At 38.6% G+C, this 22,500-nt stretch overlaps 2 protein-coding genes across 3 annotated transcripts in view; both read right to left on the reverse strand.

The window, feature by feature from the left end:
• Positions 1-10,913, reverse strand: part of LOC123516563 — a 20,003-nt gene extending 9,090 nt beyond the window's left edge. The window contains exons 1-3 of the mRNA XM_045276046.1: positions 10,847-10,913; positions 9,007-9,065; positions 4,537-4,635 (exon numbers count right to left, since the gene is read on the reverse strand). The gene's annotated coding sequence lies outside the window, so the exon portion shown is untranslated. The remainder of the gene's footprint in view (positions 1-4,536; positions 4,636-9,006; positions 9,066-10,846) is intronic.
• LOC123516568 overlaps positions 8,529-22,500 on the reverse strand; it is a 23,141-nt gene continuing 9,169 nt past the window's right edge. The window contains exons 2-6 of one of the 2 annotated variants that reach the window (XM_045276074.1): positions 18,348-18,572; positions 17,622-17,870; positions 13,194-13,375; positions 12,650-12,862; positions 8,529-12,088 (exon numbers count right to left, since the gene is read on the reverse strand). In XM_045276074.1, coding sequence (XP_045132009.1) covers positions 11,824-12,088; positions 12,650-12,862; positions 13,194-13,375; positions 17,622-17,819 — 858 coding nt within the window. In that variant the 5' untranslated portion in view covers positions 17,820-17,870; positions 18,348-18,572 and the 3' untranslated portion in view covers positions 8,529-11,823. Of the gene's footprint in view, positions 12,089-12,649; positions 12,866-13,193; positions 13,376-17,621; positions 17,871-18,347; positions 18,573-22,500 lie in introns of both variants that reach the window. The other variant, XM_045276075.1, reaches the window with a different exon arrangement.

A 22,500-nucleotide genomic window follows, 5' to 3' on the forward strand; every position in this document is an offset into this window, starting at 1 on the left:
CAGGAAGAGGCAGTGTGTGAAGGATATTGGAAAATACAGTTTTCAACATAGAATGGTAGAAAAGTGAAATACAACCTTATGGTAGATGAGATAAATAGGGGGTGTACTAGTCAGACAATTATCTTAGGGGATTTTAATCTTAAGTCAGTAAACTGGGAGAGGATGGTAGGAGATGCTAGTGAAAATAAGTTTATGGAAAGTTTTCAGGATAACTATTTAGTGCAGATGGTAGATAAACCTACTAGGGGAAGGAAGGTTTTAGACATAGTACTAACAAATATTGAGCATTGTTTAAAGGAAGTTGAGGTAGGAGAGACTTTAGCAAACAGTGACCATCATATAATTAGATTTATCATTAATTCCAGTAGGGATAATATAGTGAATAAGACTAGAGTCCCAAACTATCAGAAAGGCAATTATGGTAGGTTACGTCAGTTATTAGGAGAGGTAAACTGGGAAGATAGTTTTGGAAATAAAACTGCACAGGAGATGTGGGATATTTTTAAGGTTGTAGTAAAGGGTATAGTGATGCAGTGTATCCCTTACAAAGATATAAGGCAGAGAAACAGGAAGCCATTATGGTGGACTCATGAGATAGGTAGCCAGATCAGAGAGAAGAAGAGGGCATACAGAGAGTTGCAGAAAAGTGGGAAGATGTAGATTTGATTAGGTACAGACAGGTCAGAGATGATTTGAGTAAGGTTATAAAAAAAGTAAAAGGCAGGCAGAGATAAAACTAGCTAGAGCTGGGAGTAAAGATCCCAAAAATTATATAGTTATTACAAGGTCAGTGATAAAAGAAATAAGGATAGGATTGGACCACTCAGAAAAGATGGTGTAGTAGTGGATCAAAATGAAGACATAGTAGAATTATTGAATGAACAATTTTCTTCAGTATTTACTAGGAAAGAATAGGAAATCCTGTTACAAACAGTGCGACGAGTAGTTTAAGAGCTTTAGAAAATATTGATATAAAACCGGGAATTATTAGGAAATTTATTCTTGAACTAGACGATAGGAAAGCTAGTGGTCCTGATGAGCTACATGCCAGAGTACTTAGGGAGGGTGTAGACAGTATTTCTGAAGCACTTAAGTTAATCTTTGAAAGATCACTTAGGTTTGCTGAGATACCTCAGGACTGGAAGTTAGCTAATGTTACTCCAATATTTAAAAAGGTAGGAAGGATGATGCGAATAATTATAGACCGATCAGTTTAACTAGTATAGTATGTAAGATACTAGAGAAAATCATTAAGGGTAGTATTTGGGAGCATTTAAATGAGAATAGATTAATTAGAGATACCCAACATGGCTTTAGATCAGGGAGGTCCTGTCTTACAAATTTGCTCGATATCTTAGAATATATTACCAAGGAGTTAGATGATGGAAATAGCATAGATGTTATATATCTAGATTTTAGCAAGGCGTTTGATAAGGTACCGCATAGGAGGCTAGTGTACAAATTGAGACTACATGGGATAGGGGGTAGGTTAGTTGATTGGATTAGTGAATGGCTTTCTGATAGGAAACAGAGAGTAGTATTAAATGGGGCAATGTCTGAGTGGAAGGAAGTGGTTAGTGGGGTACCCCAAGGATCAGTGCTAGGACCTCTTCTTTTCTTGGTGTACATTAACGATTTAGATATAGGAATTAGTAGCAAAGTATCAAAGTTTGCAGATGATACTAAGATAGCATGTGCAGTACAGGGTGAAAAGGACAATTACAGAATACAACGAGACCTGGACAGGCTGATAGCATGGGCAGACAGGTGGCAGATGGAGTTTAATTCTAAAAGTGTCAGGTTATGCATTTAGGTAAAGACAACACAAACTTTAACTATGAGATGGAGGGATGTTGGCTAGAGGCAGTAGAGGAAGGAAAGGATTTAGGAGTAGTGATAGACAGGACTATGAAATTTTCAAAGCAATGTTTAGAAGCAAGAAATAGGGCAAATAGGATCCTGGGTTTTATAAATAGAAATGTTAGTTATAAAAGTAAGGAAGTGGTGCGTAGCTTATATAATTCCTATGTTAGGCCCCATTTAGAGTATTGCATACAGGCCTGGTCACCCCACTATAGGCAGGATATCAACATGTTAGAAGCAGTTCAGAGAAGAGCAACTAGGATGATACCAGCATTAAAGCGCCTGGAGTATAGAGATAGATTAAAGGAATTAAACATGTTTTCATTTGAGAGGAGATGTATAAGAGGGATATGATAGAGTTATTTAAAATGTTCTCAGATACAAACTACATAGATGTGAGATCTTTCTTTACCTTAGAGGAGGAAGTAGGACTAGAAATCATGGCAGGAAGATTAGAAAGCAAGGCTGCAGGTTAGATATAAGAAAATATTTCTTTAGTCATAGGGTGGTAGACTTCTGGAATGCATTGCCAGAGACGGTTGTAAATAGCACTAGTTTGACAATGTTTAAAACAGATTAGATAAGCACTTAAATTTATTAGATTTATAATTATGTATAGCACTGCATGATAGTTTTATAAGAAATTTACTATAGTTAAACAAGACATGATCCCCATGTATGGGGATTACAGATTGTAGAGGAATTCGATGCAGGACTTAGCCCTGTTAATGGGCCAAATATTTAGAATTAGTATATAATGTATTGTGTACTTGTAAGTGTATCTTTAAGTACTGATGACGAGGTCGCTGTGCGACTGATACAGGATAACCTAGATGGGCCCTGGTGGCCCTTTGTTATCCTATTATTTGTTATGTTATGTTATGTTATTGAGTGATGGAGTTGTTACAGCACGTAATGTGCATAGCTTTAAAAGAAAAATTAGATAAGTGGAGATATATATATATATATATATATATAGAGAGAGAGAGAGAGAGAGAGAGAGAGAGAGAGAGAGAGAGAGAGAGAGAGAGAGAGAGAGAGAGAGAGAGAGAGAGAGAGAGAGAGAGAGAGAGAGATATGGGGCACAAGAGTATTTGTCGATGTAGAAAACAAGTCCAATAATAATCAAAAATAAAAAAATAGATAAATACACAAATAGATAAATAAAGGAAATAGACATTACCCACTACCTAATCACTAAAGCCTGAATCTTATATTAGCTGAGTCAAGTAATGAGACGAGATTTCTTAATTGAATGAGATGAATTAGTTGCATGAGTGAGAGTGGCTTTTAATAACGGATGTAAGTTAAGCCCAATACATACGCATACTATGATCAGTAACCTCTTCTCAGTAAGGTGTAGCAATATTGTTAAAAACCTGTAAACGAGATTGGCTGGGATATATAAGTATGTGTATATAAAATGTCATTAAAAAAAAAAAAAAAACAGGTTGATGTGAAGAACAAGTCTGCATGAGAATATCAAACCAAGGAGATGATGCATGAAGCAAGACAAGTAAAGTGAGGTTTAGCACTTAAGAGAAATAAAACTAAATAATACTGAGCAGGATATTGGAGATATTGAAATAAAAAAAAGATGTACGTAGATGATTGCATTATTGGTATCTGACACAAAATGTATGCCCTTTCCTTTCCCCTTTTTTCTGATTTTCTCAACAAAATTATACTTGATGCAGTAACAATAAAATAAATTACACTTTTTTTCAATTTACTTCACCACAAGAAATCCTAAAAAAGAAGAAAAATCAAATTGCAGTTCAGTCCACAAAGATATACTAGTATACAGAAAAGGAAAGTTGTTTTTTTTATTTACTTAGAGAATAGCTTTAATTCTAATCAAGTGAGATTTTTTATGACTTTGTGTGAGAGGTTTCAAGATGTACAGGTTGCCCTTTATAATTTCTGAAGATAATTTAGGAAAATGTGACAGGATATTTAGTATGTGTTTTTTTTTTTTTTTTTTTGGGGGGTCAAATTTCATCCACCAAATTCCAATGTTTAACTTAATTATTTACTCATTTGTTCATTTCATCTTAGGACTTACTTGGATGAGGCTGATGATAGAAGATGCACTACTGGTTGTTTCATTATTTGATTGACTAATTACTTGAGAATCAACAAGGAAACATGAGAAAAGTATCAAATCCTCTATTTTGTTATTCTATTTACATAATTCTATCTCTTTCTTTCACTTTCTTTATTAGTGGCTTTTTACTAAGAGGATATTGCTTGACACACATAAATAAAAAATCTAACCTGCATTTCTTTCTTTCTTCAAGAAATTACCTACAAAGGATGATATAATTACATTAAGGAATCAGGAAATACAAGATGCCATGAAAAGTCAGAAAGGATTATTTGGTGGAATTACAAAACATTATGATCTTCTATATATCTATGTAAGTATATACCTATCATCATGCAGCAACACATGTAGGGTATCCTAAAGAAAAAAGTCAATAACATAACTATAATACTACATCATGCACAAGTAGATATGGAGAATGTGCATTCCAACATGCTACTACTTCAGATAAATACAACTGGGGTAAACACATGCAAGCAATTACATAAAAAAAAAAAATTAATATGGTGTTGGAATGATTTCGATGCACATGAACCTTTGACCATCCTATTATAATAAAGATGTACCTGAGACACAAGTGTTTTCTCCTCTCTCAGTGAGTCATGACAGCTCACAGCTGGATCAGCAAGATAGTCGCTTGCAATAGTCAACATTTCAGGTGCCTGCTGGAGAGAAAGACTGGTGGTGGTGACTTATGGTTAAAAATTAGCGATCAAAATCAAAGCTAAAACTAATGTAATGTCCACTCTCTATGATACCCTTACAAGTATCATAGAAACACATCAAAAGTCAAACCTAGAACACATTGGATGAGTATCAAACTCCCAGCAAGGCAACGCCAAGAGTTTGATCCCATGCTATCTACCTCATCATGAAGGTCCAAGTGGATTTTGGTCAGACTTGAATATTGTGCTAATAACAGACTAAGCACAAGATTAAGAAAAGATCAATATCAAAATAGTCTGTAGTAAGCCTTAATAAAGTTCACAAACACACACATTAACTCAGACTTAAATAACAACTTTTCTTAACAAGAGAGAGAGGATTATTGAAAGTAGTGTTAAAGGAAACACTGCCAGGCCTTAAGTTAATCTGTTTGAGTTGGGTAATGACTAACAGCACAAAGAACTCCCAGGGAAAATTTCTGCATTCTTAAGAATACCAAAGCAGCACTAATCACATTATCACCTTAGCAATCCCTCTTATGATATACAAAGGCCAAGTAGACAATTGATACATTAGCAACTATCACCCTATGTAAACAATTTTTGTGAGAACCCTATGCCTCCACCCAACACGTGTCCATCCTTATTTATAAGGTAGTACTAATTATATAAATTGCCCCCTCAACTCTAACCAATCAGTTCTTAATCCCCAAGAACTGTTATATCTTGCCTTGAAGCATCAAGAAAACCATAGAAATGGATACGAAGATATGATAACCAGCACGTGAGAGGATTTTATCCAAGATTAGTCACAGAAACAATTTTAATTAGATCAGTTAGACATGAGCAGATTTTGGCTGAATTTGACAGTTCAGTCACCACATTCCTTTCCCTCAATAATATCAGTTTTGATGTCTTGATTTCATATTAGTGAAGCACTCATTAACTCTCTTCATTAAGATTAATTTTTCTCAATCTCACTTCTGAAACTATTTCTTTTTAGTAACAAATAACCAAGCTCCTCCTCTCTTGGGGCATTCTCTCCTGGTGATTCTATCATTTTTCATCAGTGTGATGTTGTCTTTAACCATCATGGAAACACTATGAAACTGATAAAGAGGTTGGATAGTAAGGACATCAGCTTTCAACAGGAAATGAAGCTCCATTACCAGTTTTATCTTCTAAATACAAAACTTATTGCAATTCTGGGGAAACTGCAATGACGAGATCATATAGTAGTTGGAATCCTGTTAGAATATTAATAAAACACAAAATATAAATGGTTCAGCAGTGTCGTGGATAGTGTGTCCAGCTCTCAACAAAGATACCAACAGATGTTATTGCCTACAATGGTTTACACAATTATGTTTTCAATAAGCTTCCCTATCACATCAACTAATATTCCCTTAAATCCTCTAAGGTTAAAGCTTCATTGGAATGCACAAAAACACAGCTCTGGATACCCAAAGCAAACATGACGAGAGAGAGAGAGAGAGAGAGAGAGAGAGAGAGAGAGAGAGAGAGAGAGAGAGAGAGAGAGAGAGAGAGAGAGAGAGAGAGAGAGAGAGAGAGAGAGAGAGAGAGAATACCCTTAACAGGGAAATGTGTCTCAGTGCACCCACAACACTAGGCTGATTCTTCAAGCTGCCATCAAACTCACCATTCACAATAAACCTGACAGAGAGGACAATAAAGAACCTTGTATTTGTTCAGAAATATGAAACATGAATCAGATAAGGCTTAACAAAGATATTGTAGAGTAATAGTCATAGACAATGTTTAAAAACAGATTAGATAAGCACTTAAATTTCTTAGATTTATAATTATGTATAGCGCTGCATGATAGCTTTTATAAGAAATTTACTATAGTTAACAAGACATGATCCCCATGTATGGGGATCACAGATTGTAGAGGATTTCGCTGTAGGACTTAGCCCTGTTAATGGGCCAAATATTTAGAATTTGTATATAATGTATTGTGTACTTGTAAGTGTATCCTTAAGTACTGATGACGAGGTCGCTGTGCGACTGAAACAGGATAACCTAGATGGGCCCTGGTGGCCCTTTTTTATCCTATTATTTATGTTATATGTTATGTTATATGTTATAGACCCACTATAGTGCAGCAAGGAATAGTCAGGCCCCTGTGGGTTGCTTGCAGTGATCTGTACTGTGATGAAGAGACTGCCTAGCACCCATTATCATCAAAGTACAGGGATATTGCCACTTTCTTCCTTTTATCCACAGAAGCATTAATATTGAGGAATTATACCATTCCATGTTCACATCCCTCAATAAACACAAATACATACATATTTCATGCACGATTCTCCTACAAGCCACAAGTTTTCTTTTAGGGTAAAGCAATGCCTGTCTGCCCATGCAAAACATGGGCAGACAGGTGGCAGATGGAGTTTAATTCTAAAAAGTGTCAGGTTATGCATTTAGGTAAAGACAACACAAACTTTAGCTATGAGATGGAGGGATGTTGGCTAGAGGCAGTAGAGGAGGGAAAGGATTTAGGAGTAGTGATAGACAGGACTATGAAATTTTCAAAGCAATGTTTAGAAGCAAGAAATAGGGCAAATAGAATCCTGGGTTTTATAAATAGAAATGTTAGTTATAAAAGTAAGGAAGTGGTGCGTAGCTTATATAATTCCTATGTTAGGCCCCATTTAGAGTATTGCATACAGGCCTGGTCACCCCATTATAGGCAGGATATCAACATGTTAGAAGCAGTTCAGAGAAGAGCAACTAGGATGATACCAGCATTAAAGCGCCTGGAGTATAGAGATAGATTAAAGGAATTAAACATGTTTTCATTTGAGAGGAGATGTATAAGAGGGATATGATAGAGTTATTTAAAATGTTCTCAGATACAAACTACATAGATGTGAGATCTTTCTTTACCTTAGAGGAGGAAGTAGGACTAGAAATCATGGCAGGAAGATTAGAAAGCAAGGCTGCAGGTTAGATATAAGAAAATATTTCTTTAGTCATAGGGTGGTAGACTTCTGGAATGCATTGCCAGAGAGGGTTGTAAATAGCACTAGTTTGACAATGTTTAAAAACAGATTAGATAAGCACTTAAATTTATTAGATTTATAATTATGTATAGCGCTGCATAATAGTTTTTATAAGAAATTTACTATAATTAAACAAGACATGATCCCCATGTATGGGGATCACAGATTGTAGAGGAATTCGCTGCAGGACTTAGCCCTGTTAATGGGCCAAATATTTAGAATTAGTATATAATGTATTGTGTACTTGTAAGTGTATCTTTAAGTACTGATGATGAGGTCACTGTGCGACTGATACAGGATAACCTAGATGGGCCCTGGTGGCCCTTTGTTATCCTATTATTTATGTTATGTTATATGTTAATGCACACATGCTTGGTTGGCCAATTTTGACAAGTAACATCTGCTGAGTAGAACTGAAACAACTTGTGCACCACTTTTCAAGGAAGTTCTGCTGTAAATGTGAGGTGATTTTCAATAGGATTCAACCAAAGAGAGTATTCTGGTTGATTGTATGTCTAAATAGCAAATACATAATCAATAAAGTAAAGGCGAGATATAAAATAAAAACATAATTCAAAGAATGCAGTTTGTTTTCCTACTATACTACGATACTTGTAAGAAGATCTCAGACAGGGTAACTGGTATCTTTCTGCCAGATACTGAAGGTTTTCCAGTTCATTCTAGGTAAGGGAAGCATACATGAACACAACAGATCTGAGAATACTTAGCATTCACATATTCCAGTGATCAGAAAAGCTGAGCTACAATTGACACACAGAACCACAGAACGGATCCATACTAAGCCAATGTGATATGAGGATGGGTAATATGAAAATGCAAACTATGTATAAAATAAAAGTAATTATGAAAATGTTACTGTAATATATTTACATAAGCATTACATGCAATAGAGTTTGCATTAAAAAATATATACAGAAAGTGTAATAATCAATATCATACACCAAAATAGAGTAAGTATAAAAATAATTTTTCACAAATTTCAAGTTAAAAGATACCTCCTTTCATTGAGCATTAGTTGCTCATACTGATTGTTTACTAACATTTCTATCCATTGATCTTTCCACCTTGCATATTAATTGCATTTCAAGTGCATAACTTCAAAACAACAAAATTTTACATGCAAATATTATCATAGACACTTTAATAACATGAAAAAATATATTGCAGCAATGAAATCATTAGAATATGAAACAAATATATGGCACAAGATCATAATTACCAGAATAAGAAAAATAAGATCTGCAATGATATCCTTGCACATAACACTCATAAACTGAACAAATCAGTTTTCAATAGAACATATACATATGATAATAGTACATACAGTTCAATGTTCAGCCCTTGTCCAGATCCTTATGTGTGTGACTAGGTGATCTGTTGGTCCTGCAAATGATCAAAGAAATGCAAATATCTCTAAGTAAGTAAGTAATAATATTAATGCATTGGATTTAAATATTCTAGGAAAAAGCATGACATGAAGTGTGTTCAGGATCTTACCTTCTTCCAATATTCTAACATTTGAAAAATGATTGCACAGTTTATAGTGTCATGTTAGTGTGCTTAAATAGTTCCACTCTTTTCATCCTTACAAAAGGGTTCATAAATCATCCTGGCACACATTTAATTAACATTGCTTTACAAATCATATTAAACCTATATTATGCTTAATTTAAAAGTTCTTCAGGAACATTTCCTTATTACTGGTCATTTCTTGGAAAATGTAAAACAAATTATTTTGTATCCTCCATTGTAATGAATCTAGAAAACTTACATGTCTTCATTTGGAATTAGTTAGTTAATTCATAACTAGAGGACAATCATATTATCTTGTATTATAATGTCAATAAATGCACCAGGAAAGTGGACTAGGTAGTATATTTCAGCATTCTAAAAAACACAAAAAAAAAACTACTACTCTACTGATAGGTCATTTCTTTGCTGTCATACGCCACCACAACCCCTGGCATGTAGAGAAGCTGATCAAAAGAGAAAGACCAGCATTTCTTACAATCAAATAGATAAAAAGAATAAGTTCAGCAAAGCAATGCCCATTAATAAGGAATTCAGAGTTCCTAAGAGTTGAATTAACAGTATGATTAACCCAATGAACTTAACAATCTGCAGACAGAACTCAACGTAAATACGATACGAATTGCACACAGCTTTAACAAACATTTGGCTACAGAAATGTGCATACACAGCAGCTGAACAACTTAGGTAACTTACAGAAAGGCACACTGCTCGACCAGCATGCCATCACTCTGGGCTGAGGCAGACTTCCATTAAAGCTAATGATGCTTACATTCTTGACAGTTTTGATGATTAAGTAATAAGTTAATGCAAGAAAGCATATATAAAGTGGTTGAAGATAAAAAAAAAATATGTATGAGCACAAAAATATCCTGGAGGCAGCTTTAAGATAATATGTAATAACTTGAGCCACAAGACATGCACAATGAAATAGGTAAGAATTTAATGGACAGAGGATGCAGCTTACTGAAACATTGGCACAAGGGACCTGTGAACTGAGGTACTGTAGCTTCTGGACCCAAATACCCATAACCCCAGCTCTGCTAAAAACACCTGTCATTCCATGGCAACCCATGGCCAGGCACACCTATCCCTTACCTGCCGCCACGGGTGCTCGAAGTAAGCAATACTAATGATAAAAAGTTGCTTCACTAATAATGGATGGTGTCCAAAAATACTCACTTTAATGCTTTCTATTTGTAAACCAGTGATAAGTTTTACGATACACAGCAAATGTATGGAGAAAGTTGATGGTGGACACGGGAATACAGTCACACTATGACTGACTGTCAATCACACTGATGACCTTTTGCTTCTTCCCTTAGTTTACATGTACTCGTATATCAGCAGCAACTAAAAGGAATGGAATCATTAAGCGTGTTTTCTTTTTCTAGCATGTTACCTCAGAAATACCAGCTGTATTGTTCTGGTAGTGTTTGGGTCACAGAGCTCCTATACCTGTTACAGTCACACGGTCTTGCTAGCACGTGAACAGCCTCTAGATGGTGCACAACAAAGTCTAAGAGCACAGTGATCTCACGTGCACGTGGCACGGAGTACATGCGCAGGACGAGAGCATGTAGGCACAAAAAGATAGTTTAAAGTGAGATATCACAAATCTATACTCGACTCACAGCACACGCCTTACAGTCTCGCGGTCTCCTAAACATCAAACGAGGCTCAGACGTCGGACGGTCGGAGCCTCAGCGGATCACATGAACATTACGTATTAGTTTATACATATCAACAAAATGAAGGTAATAATTGCATCAAAATCATATGCAATTTTTTCTAAGTCAAATATTTCCTTGATCAGTTAAGAGGGACCACATAGATTAATCATTCTAATGGAGATTGACTATAACCGAGTCTGACATTTTGTTGCAGTTGACTGAGTTGCCACCTCATGAGTGTTACTATATAAGTATGAACATAGATCAATGACACAGACCGACACTTACGCCACGTTTTTCTCTGATAACACTGGTCTTAATCATATGAATTACCTCTGAACAATATATTTGTCATGATGTACGGCAGAGACTGGACTGTGGACACTAATCAAGTTCCGGCTCAGGCTCGTTGTCGAGACTCAGGAAGAATCTTTCAACCAGAGACGCTTCACTGATGATTATTGTTCACTTTTTAAATTTGTTAATGGCTTACGTTACTTTTTAGTGAAGTGATATCATCATACGATATAAAGGCTTGTGCTCACACTCCTAAAGGTACGCTAAATTAAATTCTTGCATTAAATTTGTGGTTGATCTGCGAGGCCATGAGGATACTCGTGGTGCCAAAAGACGGAGTGCCGCAAAGGACATAACGTTAATTATTCTTCCCTAAGAAAGAACATGGAATTTCGAAAGCTGAATATAACGGAGCAGTTTTTTTCTATAAACTCCATTTTTCAGGGTGAAGTAGCTGCATCTAAATAATAATTCATATACCTGGCCATAATGACGCACATGGAGTGGAAAAAACATTACACATTATCAGTACGTATAACAGTATTTCCCTTCATGGATCGACCTGTCTATCACGTAAGAGTAATAATTCAAGTCCATATAAATCTAAAAGAAAGAAACGTTATGACGATCTCTTCGAGTCTTCAGTAGCGCTGGCTGTTGGTGGCTGTGGTCCTACTCGGGTCAGTCTTGAAAGAGTACTCTGACCCCTTGTAGTCACTTGGCTTGTACTGTGTGTTGGTGTAGTGGATCTCCGGCATGTTGAGCGTCTTGGTCCAGTGGTTGGTCCAGTACAGTTCACCCGGCGGTGGTCTCATCTTCTCCACCTCCCGGCACACGAACACACAGTAGATGAGCGAGCCGAAGAGCACCATGAAGCCAAAGATAAGCATGCACAGACCGATGTACCTGACGAGACAATAAAGTTACATTGTCGTTCGTTACTACTACTACTACTATTACTGTTACTACTACTACTATTACTACTACTACTACCACTACTACTACTGTTGTTGTTATTATTGTTGTTGTTGTTGTTGTTGGTGGTGGTGGTGGTGTTCCTGCTGTTCCTGCTGCTGCTGTTGTTGCTGCTGCTGCTGCTGCTGCTGCTGCTGCTGCTGCTGCTGCTACTACTAATACTACTAATACTAATACTAATACGTACTAATGATATTACTACTACTACTACTACTACTACTACTACTACTACTACTACTACTACTACTACTACTACTACTACTACTACTACTACCAGTTACTACTAATTTCCTCTAACACTGCTTCATTGAGCCAAAAGACTGTATAATAAGTATAAAACACAATATCCCCATGAAAATGGCGATTAACGATAATTGTAATAAATGAATGATGCTAATGACGATGATGAACTTGCAAGCAGCTATCAAAACTTGAAAGTTGAGGATCCGCACGCATTCATTTCTTCCTGAAGGATAGAAAACGAACACTCACCATACGAAGGCAGGGTTGTAGAGCTGTAACACCACCACGAATCCCAGGGTGATGAGCAGGAGCCCAAGGTTGAGCAGTACCATCAGGCAACAAACGCTACGGGTGTTAGGGCAGCAAGGGTGCGGCGCCGTCATCGTCTCCATCACCAGCTTGCCACCCCTCGTCGTTTTGGTCTTCACGCTCACCTTGTCGCTGGTGGGATACGTGTATTGGCTGCTGGAAGGACGGATATAGTTAGTGTAGGAGGAGTGTAGCTAGAGTGAATAGATAATTGATGGGCTAAAGAAAATAAAATCAAGATAAGATGAAAGGTGGGAGGAATGCGACTAGGACAAGATAGGAAATGTTGGGGCTGGGAGAAAAACCGAAGGGCCAAAAGAAATATGGTGAGCAGGAAAGTAAGAAGAGATATGCAACTAAGTCTTAAAGAAGAAGGGAGAAGAAAATGCTGAAAATATAAAACAGAAGATACAGGAACAACAGCAAACACAACGAACATCACACACACACACACACACACACACACACACACATACACACACACCTGATCTCCGATTGTGGTCTGGGAAGACGTGTGGAGGCGTAGATCTCCGAGGCTGCTCTAGACGCCGCCCGCCGCTCCTCCTCCAGCTGCGGGTTAATCACTGCCTCATTCCTGACGGTGAACTCACTCTCGGCACGGTCGCTAGGAGCGCGGTCATCTTCCAGTCCAGGATTGTAATATACCTGACGGGGAAAACGAAAACATCTGACTTTCAGCAATACTGAAGGGAAATAAATTATACGAGTAAGTGAAAACGAGAGACAGAAACTTCATTGCAACGAAGAAAAATAAACATATCGAAATAAATGCAAACGAGTGTGACGAAAACTTGACTGTAATGAAGAAAGATAAACAAACAAGCAGGAAGAGCCTAGAAAGAGAAACAAAAAACTGCAATGAATAGAAGCAAACACAGAAATAGATGAAGACGAGGGAAATAGAAACTTAGCCGTGTAATGAAGAGAGAGAGAGAGAGAGAGAGAGAGAGAGAGAGAGAGAGAGAGAGAGAGAGAGAGAGACCAAAATAAAGCAAACCATGTAACAAGAACATCGTCTTTTACGTGTTGGCAATACTTTCGGTCGTAAAATAACGTAAGAAAATAGTGATCTTTTCATTAACAACAGCGGACAATAAAATAGAATAACGTGGCGTAAAAGATTTAATGGCCATTTACGACTACCAGTGGGCAGTAAAATAGAGTGACAGGTGTAAGGTCAGTGATGTGTGATGCCCCCCTTGACAGTGACATGGATCAGTGGTCACTTTCTTCCTTCACTGAATAACGCCGCCACTTTCTCCCCACTGCAGTGTCCGCGTAATGAACAATGACACTCTCTTACTTTAATTGTATACTGGAGTGTGCATCCATGGGGATTGTTTCCTCGCTGTCTTCTTGCAGTTTTAAGAGAGTATTAATTATTATACGAAACTTTACTTATAGAAATCAGTGTCCGGTTCATATATTTTTTTCAATACCCTCAGGTACAGCCTCGAAGTTCCTAGGTTATAATGCAAATATATTGAACCATATTACATCGAATGCTGTTCTACCACATACGAAAGTTTCGAAAGTGTCAGTTATTAAGCGAATAAGTAATTATAGGAACAATGTTTAATTCATATGTTTTCTTGAGTTAATTACCTGAACATTCCATTGTTTCAAAAGTATTAAAGTGTGATCCGTGTATATCCAATTATATCACACCAAGCATTCGATACATTTCATTACGTATGCTGAAAGTTTTCTAATTACTTTTACCGGAAGTTTGAACGAAAAAGTTAATCAACTATCACTCTTATATAAAGTTTTAATACGCAGTCTTCGATAAGTGCATTTAATCAAGTTTTGGAAGATTTAGAACTAGTTTTACCGGAAGTCTGAATGAATTCAGCCCGTTTTCAGGCCGATCCCGTGAATACCCTGTTTTCGCCGAGCTGTCACATTTCACTGAGTTCAGAATCCTTACCACATTCACCTAAGTTTTGATGAGCAGCCTTGAGAAAGTTCGCGCGTCCATTTCGAGCTGATGTGATTACACTCGATTTGGCAAGATGTTTCTCTGGTAAGAATTCGAAAGTATGTGCTTGACATACTTTGTTTATTTCATTACACAGAAACTGGATATTTTTTCTTTGATAAGAATTTAAAACTAGCATGTATGATGTCCTTAATATATTTCTATATTGTCCTGACAAGATTTTTCTCTGCTCCGCAACTACGTACACTTATTTTGATGTCCTTGGCATATTGCGTTTGAAAGTTTGCATACCTATCCTAGGAATGTTGAAAGAGGAGTTTAGACAGATCGACTGCGTGAGTAAGCTTTATTACTTAATTTGATGTTTTTCTTTATGTGTAAAGAAAACTGGTGAAAATCAAAAGATAAAATGCTGTTTTCTCTAAAAATGAATACATGGATGAATGAGCAAATCAATAAATAAATGAATAGAATAGATAAAGAAAATAGAATTCAAGGTTTCATTGGTTGATGATTATTTACGTTTTGATTGACATGACGCATTAAGTTATTACAATTTTTAAGGTCATTTTTACGATTTTAGTGAAAGTTTGAACAGTTATACTAGAACAACAATTGGGAAATACTTATGAAAACCCGACAACGGCCTTTGAAATTAGTCCTTATAAGGGAATAATGTGTTTCAAAATTCGGACCACGCAAGGGTCTTTAATATTCAGGCCAGACTTCCTTCCCTTCACCGTCCTTAGCACTGGACTGACCGACCTTGCTGTGTGCCAACCTGTCGGCCTGCAGGACGCTACAACCACTTTTTGCTCTCCTTCCATCTCTCTCTCTCTCTCTCTCTCTCTCTCTCTCTCTCTCTTTCTTTAGCAAACAAAAAAACTCGAGCAACAAAACCGCAGTGTCATGGCCGTCCAGCACACATAGTTGCTGGGGTGCTTAGGTCACGTCTTGAGGTCTGATTCCGGTTATCTTTTCATCTAACTGCAAAATTACTCTTGTTGCCATTAATGAAAGCTTCTCCTTGCAGAAATATAGATAAACGAATAGATAAGTTGATAAATTATTAAATAGATAAATAAACTAATTGATTAATAATAAGTGGCTAAAGTAATAAAAATAACTGTGTAAGACAATTCATATCACCATTATTAATAGATGGTCGTTGAAAAAAATTTATACTAAATGATCAAATGAATAGAACTAATCGTCGAGCTTAAGAACTATTCGTATCGATTTGTCATTTCATGTTCTGCGCAAAAAGAAAAAACAAATGAAAAGAAACAAAAAAATATCATCTTGTATCTGCAGTTATCTGTGACTCCATTATTAATAGATGTTCCTTGGGAAAAATATAAAAAACAAAAAGAGTAGCTACACAATTATTCACACTAATATTGATGATAAATGTTCTTCTGGGAAAAAGAGAAAAAATGTAATCACGCAAGCGGCAGAAAGGCTTACTTAACTGACGTCACGAGTAAATTCAGTCAACTTGAACTTTCTCTTTTTTTCATTTATTTATTTCTATTTTCTTCCTTTTTTCAGTTTGATTCATTTTATGTAGCAGAAAGAGTTACTATATTCCAGTATTTTTTCCTTTTTCTTTTTTCTCTCTTTGCGAATGTCAAGTTTTCCTTAATATAAAAAAAATAAATAAATAAAAATGGCAATTGAAAAAAAAAATGTCGAACCTGTACTCTTACTTCACCAAAACTCACACGAGGCAGTTCACTTCAAGGAAAACGGGAAGACACACAAGTTCAATATGACAACAGTTCAATCAGCAGGAACCAGTGTTGTACCTCAATAGAGAAATCTTGAGCGTCGCACCATTGCATTACTACCATTACCATTCTTTGTTTGCCAAAAATGGTAAGCACGTTAGGAATGATGTGAAATTTCGTACAAAGATGTATGGACTGCTAACAAGTAGATCGGGCAGACGTCCACGCGTAGGTTCGAATCTCACCACGTACTACCTTGAAACTAAGCCATTTGTCGAGTGGTTTAAAATTACCTACATGTCACCATGATACCCAGGTTCCACGAAGGTGGTTACACCAAAGATGCGCTTGGGTGATGATATAGACCCTAATATGGGTACCACTATAAATAAAATTGCCTGCGCCACTAATAGACGGAAGCTGAACAGCGCTTCCCATACATACTCTTCAAGTATCCCTGCAGGCGCTATGGGCTATAGCGTAAAAGAAGAAATAAAAGGTGTTGATACTGATTCATTATAGGAAACTTTTAAAAGAAAATTGGACGGGATCGTGGGTGGGAGTGAATCTGGGGTGAAAACAGATAGACATGTTTTTATACACGGGGACGCTTCTTGCTGCTTCCCTTATTTTCTTATGCTCCTGTGTTCTTATACATTTTTTCATGTCTTTTTCTTCTCTCTTTACTATAAAAAAAAACATGTATTTAACCTCAATGGAGAGATGCTGCAATCTCTTCTTGGGAAAAGCAGCAGATTTATGTGACTCTAACTCAAACATTACAACAATGAACATGGAAGATAATAGGCGGAATGCAAGACAATGGTGACACTCTGAGAAGGTAGAAAGTGATGGAAAGAGAAGAAAAAAAGTAATTAAAAAGCTGTGTCTTTGCGTGTGTGTGTGTGTGTGTGTGTGTGTGTGTGTGTGTGTGTGTGTGTGTGTGTGTGTGTGTCTGTGTCTGTGTGTGCGTGTGTGGCTAGATGGGCGGGTGGGTGCGGTAATAATGTTGAAGGACGTGCATTACTCTGCAAGCTCCGTTATTCTGGCCTCGTATTTGCTTTTTTTTCTCCCTCCATCATCTCGCTTCACGTCTTTCCAGCCTGCGACGGGAAACGATGATGACAGTGGTGGTGGTGATGATGGTGATGATGACACAAATATCTCTCTCTCTCTCTCTCTCTCTCTCTCTCTCTCTCTCTCTCTCTCTCTCTCTCACCTCCCTACTGGAGTAACCGCTTCTACTGGAGTGTTCCCTGTCCCTGGACCTGGATCGGCTCCTGTCTCTGCGTGGAGGTCGCTGAGGGGGTGAGTACTCGTAGCTACTAACGGATGGGGGCGCCCGGTACCCACTCGGCCCCGGCTGTGTGTAGTCAACATACCGGGAAGACGAGGGGCCCAGTCTTTCCATACTCATTGTGGTGGTGGTGGTGGTGGTGGTGGTGAAGGGAGATCAAGGAACTGATACCTGGAATTTGAGACTTAAATGTAACAGTAATATATGTTAATAATGAGACCAATACACATCATATTTCTCAAATGCAGTTACGTGACAGACTTTAATCAAGTTAATATACTGTAATTTAATGATTCCGTCGTGAAGGTCAGCAAGTCTCGTGCTGTTTGCTCTTCCTTTATATACCTTCCTTGTTCTTAAAGGCTTTGTTCCCTCATTAAGACAAAGAAATGACTAGTTGGCTTTCCACAATGTTAATTTTCCCCCCTCTTTTCTCCCCTTCACCCATGCCCCCCAAAAGGAGCCTCGTCAAACTACTTTTTGAATCACGAATGCACCTTTGAAAAAACCTGAACTAACTCCTACTAAAGCCTATTATGAATTTTCGAGATTTGACATCGAAACATTTGAGGATTTCAGTGGTAAAGGAATAAAATAAAGTTTGAGTTAATAATTTTCTTTTCCTTAAATGTGAAGGGAATTACTTACCACGCGGAGTTCCTGGTGGCGAGGGAAAGCGTGCGTGTGTGTGTGTGTGTGTGTGTGTGTGTGTGTGTGTGTGTGTGTGTGTGTGTGTGTGTGTGTGTGTGTGTGTGTGTGTGTTCAGCCGTGCGCCTTGTCTCTCTACGTGTGACTCGGGACGGAGATGCAGTGACAGGTGATGGTGACGGAACGGAAGCAGACGAGACGCCGATGAAACCAGTGATTAGAAACCTGGAAATAAAAAAGAAGAAATCAGGCATTAATAGAATGTTTAACTAAGAGAGACATCCGGTTCACTTGTCTTGCTTGTTCTTGAAATCCCACAGACACGCATGAATAACATCTTTCTCTCTCTCTCTCTCTCTCTCTCTCTCTCTCTCTCTCTCTCTCTCTCTCTCTCTCTCTTAAAAATTTCCCTCCATTCATAGAAAATAAGATAGGTTGGGATTTGACATGAGAGCCGGTGTGTTACAAGGAGAGTTGCGGCCTAGTTGTGGCAACACTGCACTCAGGTGTGAGGAAACCTTGCGTGTTGTCTTGCAGGGGTGCGCACACACACACACACACACACACACACACACACACACACACACACACACACACACACACACACACACACAGTAGCTCAGTGGTTAGAGCGCTGGCTTCACAAGCCAGATGACCGGGGTTCGATTCCCCGGCCGGGTGGAGATATTTGGGTGTGTCTCCTTTCACGTGTAACCCCTGTTCACCTAGCAGTAAGTAGGTACGGGATGTAAATCAAGGATCTTGTTGTCCCGGTGTGTGGTGTGTGCCTGGTCTCAGGCCTATCCGAAGATCGGAAATAATGAGCTCTGAGCTCGTTCCGTAGGGTAACGTCTGGCTGTCTCGTCAGAGACTGCAGCAAATCAAACAAACAGTGAAACACACACACACAGGACGAAAATTCTTTATATGGGGGTCTTACGCAATTACGCTAACGATTACTCCCTTAGTGAACCGAACACACACACACACACACACACACACACACACACACACACACACACACAAATCCCGGAAGAAATACCGTCACTGGTGCATCACGAATAAAACAAAAATAAAACAAGAAAAGAAAATGAGATGCCTGCGTGAGAGAGCAAGTTTCATGGCGGCTCGGGGCATGAGTCACCCGCGGGCATGGCAAGCTGTGGGATGGGAGGTAGAATGTACACCTGCTGGAACTGCCGGGGCCTGGAGTGGAATGTCCTGCGTGTGGGAGCAAGGTAGGAAGAAGCACGGTCAAGGAGGAATAGAAATGATGCATGTGCTTCTGAGAACACATCTGACCTAATATAAGAAAATGCATGAAAAGAAAGGGAAGAAAACTAGTGAGCTATTTTGACACCATAGAAAAACTTCAATCATCACGTGGAATAAGGCACACACACACACACACACACAAATACAGTTTTGCGTTTTAATCACTCACGCTGGTACCAGAATAGAGTTTCCCCAATAGTAGGAGTAAGTGGAACGAATCACTATTAAGTACGTATATAGGTTGAACACAGTGTAGTCTATGAACATACATGGAAGTCAGTGCACCTCATGAAGAGTGCTCGCTCGTGTGTGACTAATGACTGTTTTTTTTCTTTTTCTTTTTTTTTTCTTTTGAGGAACGTTGTGATGGAGAGATCTTTTCAATTCGGGCAGTACGTGAACGTGGCAGCGGTGGTCATGGTGGGCGAGAGATTTTGTGCCGCGTCGCGATAACAGTTTGGTGAAAGTGAAAGGTCGGCGTTTAGCACAAGAACGAGTCTTCCTATGAAGCATAGCGAGAGGGAAAGGAAGGAAATTTCAGTATGCTACAGAGAGAGAGAGAGAGAGAGAGAGAGAGAGAGAAACGCAGTCAGTCACGCGTCTTGATTAACTTAAGTGTAGTGAGTGTGGGAGGCAGCGGATGTCGTGTTTAAGTAAAGCGCCTTGTTACTCCTCCCTTCTAGAACCACATCGTCACCGTCCTTCCCTCAACAAACCCGTCACTTTACTTCCTTCTATGACTCCCTACCTTCCCTCCTACAGACAAACATGCGTGGCCCTGTGTGACTCCTTTCGGCAACTCACGTCCTCCTACTTATTCCTCCTCCACTTCCTCGTTGTGTAATACTAAGCAATACTATGATTGTGCCTTCCTTCCATCACCAGTGACGAGAATGGTGAGGTGGTGGCGTGGTGCTGGCGTGGCAAGGCAATGAGTGACTCCGCCTTCGTGGGGGCGTTATTAGAGCGTGGGCGGCTTGAGGGAGTAGGTGACACACACACACACACACACACACACACACGAAGACAACAGGGTCTTCTGAGCAAGTGACCGCCAAAGGAAATTTCTAACAACTGTCTGCGAGAATTCATTAAGACATGCACCCCTCGGAGGCAGGTGTAGCGGATGCCTGGTGTGTGTGTGTGTGTGGGGGTGCAGGTGTGGGCAGTTTGACGTGTCTGGAGAGTGACGTCATCTCTCTCTCTCTCTCTCTCTCTCTCTCTCTCTCTCTCTCTCTCTCTCTCTCTCTCTCTCTCTCTCGTATATGTGACTCGTCGTTTTATCATTGTACAAACTTGAGCACTTTGAAAAAAAAAGTTATAGAAGCTCTCTCTCTCTCTCTCTCTCTCTCTCTCTCTCTCTCTCTCTCTCTCTCTCTCAGTCACGTATCAAATAAAACGACTATGTATTTACCACTCCTTCAATAGCGGAATCGTAAATTCTAAACTAAGCAAGTAAAAACCCTAATAAAGAATTCTCTTATACCACCTCCTTTTCTTTCCTTCCTTCCATCCAAGTTTTACTCGAAAGTTCATGCAAGTCCTTGTAACCCGAATCGTGCGTTTTCTCGCCGGCACAACAATGGAGCGCGGCAATAATGTGATATCCCGTGAAAGCTTCCGTGTTTTCACCGATGCTTTGAGAGCCGGAAGGATTTTAGAGGAAACAATGGGGCGTGTGGCAGGTTGTCTTCCTGACCCTGGGGGAGAACACGAGCCGCGCCGCCCATTCTCTCCGTTCTTTATATTCAGATGAGGGCATGACGTATGGAAGGAAGTGAAGAGTATTCATGTTCCCTTCCTTTCTCTTCCTGGTGTGTACGTGACTTTCTTCTAAGCTATCTCATTGTTCTAGCTTAATCTAAAGCCTTAACTCAGTATTCCTTAGTGGAGAGAGAGAGAGAGAGAGAGAGAGAGAGAGAGAGAGAGAGAGAGAGAGAGAGAGAGAAAGAGAGAGAGACTTGCCGTAATTCGTAAATAATTCCATGTTCTCTTCCTCTCTCTTCTTAGTATAAACACGACTCTTTCTTCTAAGCTTATTTAACTGTTCAAGCTTAATTCAATACTTTAATTCAGTGCTGTTTAGGAGAGAGAAAAATGCTTATGGAGTAATTGCATTCATCACAAATAAGAAGATGGGAAGAAGTTAGTGATGAAAGTAGTCACCTCTTCCTTTTTCCTCCTCCAGGAATGAACACGACTTAATGTTCTAAGCGTCTCTATATCATTGAACTCAATCTAAAGCTGAAATTCGGTCCTTAAATAAGTAGCCAACAAATAATTAATTGGTAGAAAGGAAATCAACTCGTCCCTCTCAAACAAGAAATACGAAAGGAAGTTACGTTATCTTACTATTCTGACATAATTGAAACCTTTATATACTACACTATGTACTGAACAGGAGACAGATTTAAGTAATCGCGCTAAACAATTATGTAAAAAAGTAAAACGGGCTATGTGAAGAACCTCACGCACGTGAATTTCACAACTGGATTGGAGAAGGAATGAAGCAATAGCGTTCAATCTGTAAACAAAAAGGACTCATATTCAAAAGCGTTTTTTTTTTTCTCGTTACGACTAACTTTACGGTTCTAAAGAGTATTTTTCATATTACTATATGTATAAATATTGTTAATCTGTCACTAGAGTCATTGAAAATATCCTTGAAGACCTGTGTAATCCTTTGAGTGGAGGTGCAACGCAGAAGTGTTGCATAATAATTCTAAGATCCCAAAGCAGGTGGTGCGTTGAACCCCACGCGTGAGCAGCAACCCTCTCGGTGTGTTGGCCTGCTATCGTTATAAAAGAGTCATGAATTTTTAAATGTCCAAGGTGCTGATTCTTTCTAACGGCAATATATCGGTTTTATTTCCGCGGA

The sequence above is a fragment of the Portunus trituberculatus genome, chromosome 41, assembly GCF_017591435.1.
Source record: "Portunus trituberculatus isolate SZX2019 chromosome 41, ASM1759143v1, whole genome shotgun sequence".
Taxonomy (NCBI): domain Eukaryota; kingdom Metazoa; phylum Arthropoda; class Malacostraca; order Decapoda; family Portunidae; genus Portunus; species Portunus trituberculatus.